At 42.4% G+C, this 4,336-nt stretch overlaps 1 protein-coding gene across 1 annotated transcript; it reads right to left on the bottom strand.

The window, feature by feature from the left end:
* Positions 1–1,975: 1,975 nt before the first annotated feature.
* LOC148119822 (putative vomeronasal receptor-like protein 4) lies at positions 1,976–2,878 on the bottom strand. Its single transcript, XM_087896691.1, has one exon. It carries the CDS (start codon positions 2,876–2,878, stop codon positions 1,976–1,978), a length of 903 nt encoding a protein of 300 aa, XP_087752817.1.
* Positions 2,879–4,336: the final 1,458 nt, after the last annotated feature.

Genomic DNA, 4,336 nt, shown 5'->3' with positions numbered 1-4,336 from the left:
TTTTTTTTCTAGAGCTTTCAGGTGTGCTGTTAAGTTTCTAATGTGAGCTTTCTCCTTTTTCTTTATGTGGGCACTTAGTGCTAGGAACTTTCCTCTTAGCACTGCTTTCATAGTGTCCCATAGGTTTGGGTATGTTGTGTCTTTATTTTCACTAAAATCACTCTTAGCCCTTCCAAAATTCTCCAGTGGTAAATGTATCTTACTTTCATAAAAAGTTTCAATAACTAGGACTAAGGGATTATTCTAGAAATGCCACATATGAAATGCTGACAGGAGTTGGAAGATGGGTTGCCAGAAATTATCAGTTGCACAATATACCTCCCACAGCCCAGAAAGGGAGAGAGAGAGAGAGAGAGAGAGAGAGAGAGAGAGAGAGAGAGAGAGAGAGAGAAGAAATGTAGTTATGTGAAAATGTGGGAACCCACGAACATAAGAACATAATTAGCTGCTGATGAAGAACAAATGTCAGCAAAATGTTTCAATTATGGATGACCTGGCCACTTAAAGAAACAATGTAAATTGTCTTTGCAACAAATATTGCCCTAAATGCAAAGGAGGAAAGCACTGGTCTATGGAATGCCAAACTAAATTTGATAAAGACAGCAGTTCATTACCCAGCAACGTTAGCAATATCAACGAATAACTGGGGATCCCCAGAGATTTCAGGGGCTTCCACATTACCCATCAGATGATAAGGAAGGAGCAGGTGGATATGGAAACTTAGCTTATCCGTGAGACTTCGAATTTGTATCAAAAGTATGTTTATTGAAGGTTAATTATAAATCAGTTTTATTTTTAATAATGCAAGGGAAAATACCGAAAATGCAAAGGCCTTGGATAGAAATGTCAGGTGGGGCACTGCCCTGTCCTTCTCACCACATTGCCCACTCCTTAAGAAAGATGGAGGATACACCCTGGAAACACTCAAGGTTTTTGGAGAGGCAGCCCTTCAGAGCACTGGAAAAAAGTGGATGTTTCAGTTAGGGTTCCACAGAAGAACAGAACCAAGAAAATGAAAAAAAATGTTACACACACACACACACACACACACACACACACATATGGTTCTTAGATCAAAAGTTGTGTCTGTGCAATATCGGGAAGATAGTGTCTCAGATTCACGGGCCAAGAAGACCTAGCAAACACTAGGATGGTGTAGGTCAGAGTGAGAGTCAGAGGTGTAAATTTCAATGTTAACAACCTATCATGGAGGTTTTAACACAACAGTATTCCCCTGAAGCCCTGGTCTGGAGCAAGGCATCATTTGAGAGAGCCCATTTACCAGAGCTTCTTGCAGTGGTACACTAAGTATTAACCCAGCTATAATTATCCAGCAATGTTGACACTGTAGTGGGAGGCATTTTAGAACCTAGCCATGTCAAACAATTGAAAAGTAAATCCACTGTGCTCCTGTGACCTTGCTTGTCACACTGTGGTCTTCACTCTGCAGGACAAGCTCACCTCAGATAAGGGCCTTCTCCTCACCTCCACTTAACCTATTTTGTTTTCTTTCTCTGGTTTTAGAAAAAAAGTGAGATACTAATTTCAGGCAGCAATCTTACCTCCAGCAATTTCCCCAGTGCTAATGAGAAGTAAACCATCACAAGACAGGGATGGAGGAATAGGAAGATGGTAAGAATCTGTGTTCTACTTGCCTAGAAACCCTGAACTAGTCTTAAAATTGTGCAATGCTAGATGTTTTAAAGAAAGAAAATACATTGTTATAAAATTTAATATAGTGTGATACGATAGAACATTTACACAAATGGCAGTCTGGTGGTGAATGCCTATAACACAAGCATTTGGGATTCTTAGACATCTCAAGGTCAGCCTGTGCCATATACTGACTGCCAGGTCAGTCTGCTATATAGCAAACATTATGTCTGCACTTTTAATATTCATCATGGCAAAGCAGCTTACAATGTACATACATGTAGCTCATATGAATATGTGTAGAATGTAATTTCTACACTTCTCAGTGAGCATGTAACATATTAGGAACATGGATGTATCTGCTGATCAGAACATAGGGACTAAAACCAGCATAACCAAGTGCAAAAAATGTCTTAATATTTAGTAAAATAGAATCATGTGTTACTGTAAAACCATTGTAGAAGGAGAGAATGAAATCTACCCAGTAGAAGAAAAGGAAGCAGGTCATTAGAATGAGAACGCTCCAGGTAGCTCTAATTTCTGGAGGGGAATTGTGTGCACACCTGGAACTGTGAAGGTAGAGGACGCGCTTGTGATGCTCATACAGACGGAGAGCCATGGACCCGCTGCTCCAGCCCATCAGACTCTGAAAGATGACATCACGAAGAGTCATGAGGGAGAGGAAAAGCCACTTGATTGTATGTCTTGATGGCAGCATATAGCAATGGCCAATGTATGTTCTAGGTAGAGACATGTTCAAGCTGTTCCCTGATTTGATATAGGAGAGTAAGTTAGAGCTTATGAGAACATTAACCATCCAGAAGAGCAGGAGAAATTGAAGAACTTGCCATGAGGTCTGTGGTTTTAGCTTTGTCCAAAGGGTGGTCCTGGGACTGATGGTGACAGCCTGGACCACACTGAGGAGGCAGGTGGTACAGATGGAGAGACCGCGTGCCATCCTTGCCAGATAAACCACAGCTTTACAGCCAATATCTCCGAGGAAGTTTCTGAAATAAAACACTGTGGCTATATCTCTGATCCCTGTAGTACAAATAATGATCATATTAGAAAATGCCAAGTGGATGAGAATCATGCCCACAGGTTTTTTCTCTGTCCCCAAGGTGGAAATATACACAAGTCTCACAAACATTAGGATATTTCCCACAATTCCAGGTCCAGCAAGAGAAAGGAAGATTATTGTCTGGATAATGTTATTCCACTTCATCCTCTGATGTCATGTACAGCACTAAGGAAAATCATTTGAGAAACATGTGTAAGATTTTCTGTGTTTATTCTGATGAAAGGAATGGTACCAATTATGTAAGCCCATATGGTCTGTCCTTGATGATGCCTGATTATATTCCTTATTTTTCTGGTTAGCTTAATTACCATTCCCACAAAAGTTGTGATAGTTGCAATCTGGACATAAACATTACTTTCCCTGCCTTTCACAAAGACCCTTCTTTGTCTCCTTCATCCTTCATCCATGGCCATATGACTATATTCTTTCTAGAGAAAGGTAAACAAACGTCATCACTCTGTTGGTTTTCTAAGCAACACAGTCCTTAGTATTAGCCTGACAGCCTCCTTCCTTTTCCCTCATCACACCCAGTGGGACGTTAGGCTCCTGGACTGTGTTGGTGCCTCATCCTGATCCTCTTCACTGCCTCATATACAACCGTCACTCAGAAGGTTGTGGAACTAATAAAAACCGTGTTGTTTCAGGAAATCATTGTTGATCAATGATTCTGATTCTCAGGGGAGATGGTATTTTGTTCTCCTCGTCCCAAGCTCTCTGTTCATAGATTATACAGAGGTTAGTAACACAGTGGAGGCATGGACGTCTAGATTACTATCCTCAATGTGGACTATATGTGATTAAAGATTCTGTCCCCAAACTCCATGGGTAGACTCATCCTGAAGTTCATTTCCTGTTTATACTACTTCATCCTGTTGTTACTCTTTCTCCTGGGATCTCTTCCCCAGGATAACACCAGGAAAACTGTTCCTGTAGAGTCTTAACAAAGGCCTGGCTTGCTGATTGTTTTAAAGTTGCTTCTGTGCTCAGTTCCCAGGGACCGTCCGGCCACGGGGCCACTTAATTAAGGGAGGCATTGTGGGGTTGGCAAGAGGCTTGACTCTAGAGGGTATCCCAGATGTCCACAAGGATGTCCCCAGCTAGGACCCTGGGCAGTGGAGGAGAGGGTTCTTGAACTGGCCTTGTCTCATTGTCAGGCTGATGACTATCTTGAATATCACCATAGAAATTTCGTCCAGCGATGGATGGAGATAGAGACAGAGACCCACATGGGAGTGCTGGACAGAGCTTCAAAGGTCCAATTGAAGAGCATAAAAAGGGAGAATATGACAAAGGAAGTCAGCACCACGAGGGTTGATCCACCCACTGAGATCTAATGGGACCTCACCAAAGTCAGCTGGAATGGGACGGAAGGAGCAGGGGATCAAACTGGATCCTCTGAATGTGGCTGACAATTGGAGCAAACTGAGAAGACAATGATAATGGCACTGGGATTAGTCTCTACTACATGTACTGGCTTTTTGTGATCCTAGTCTATTTGGATGCATATCTTCCTAAGACTGGATGGAGGGGGGAGGACCTTGGACTTCCCACAGGGCGGGGTACCCTGCCCTCTCTTAGGACTGGAGGGGGAGGGGGACATGT

Source organism: Myodes glareolus, chromosome 14 (genome assembly GCF_982192425.1).
Source record: "Myodes glareolus chromosome 14, mMyoGla1.1, whole genome shotgun sequence".
Taxonomy (NCBI): domain Eukaryota; kingdom Metazoa; phylum Chordata; class Mammalia; order Rodentia; family Cricetidae; genus Myodes; species Myodes glareolus.
The sequence above is the reverse complement of the archived record's forward strand: the minus strand, read 5'-3'. Positions and strand labels throughout refer to the sequence as shown.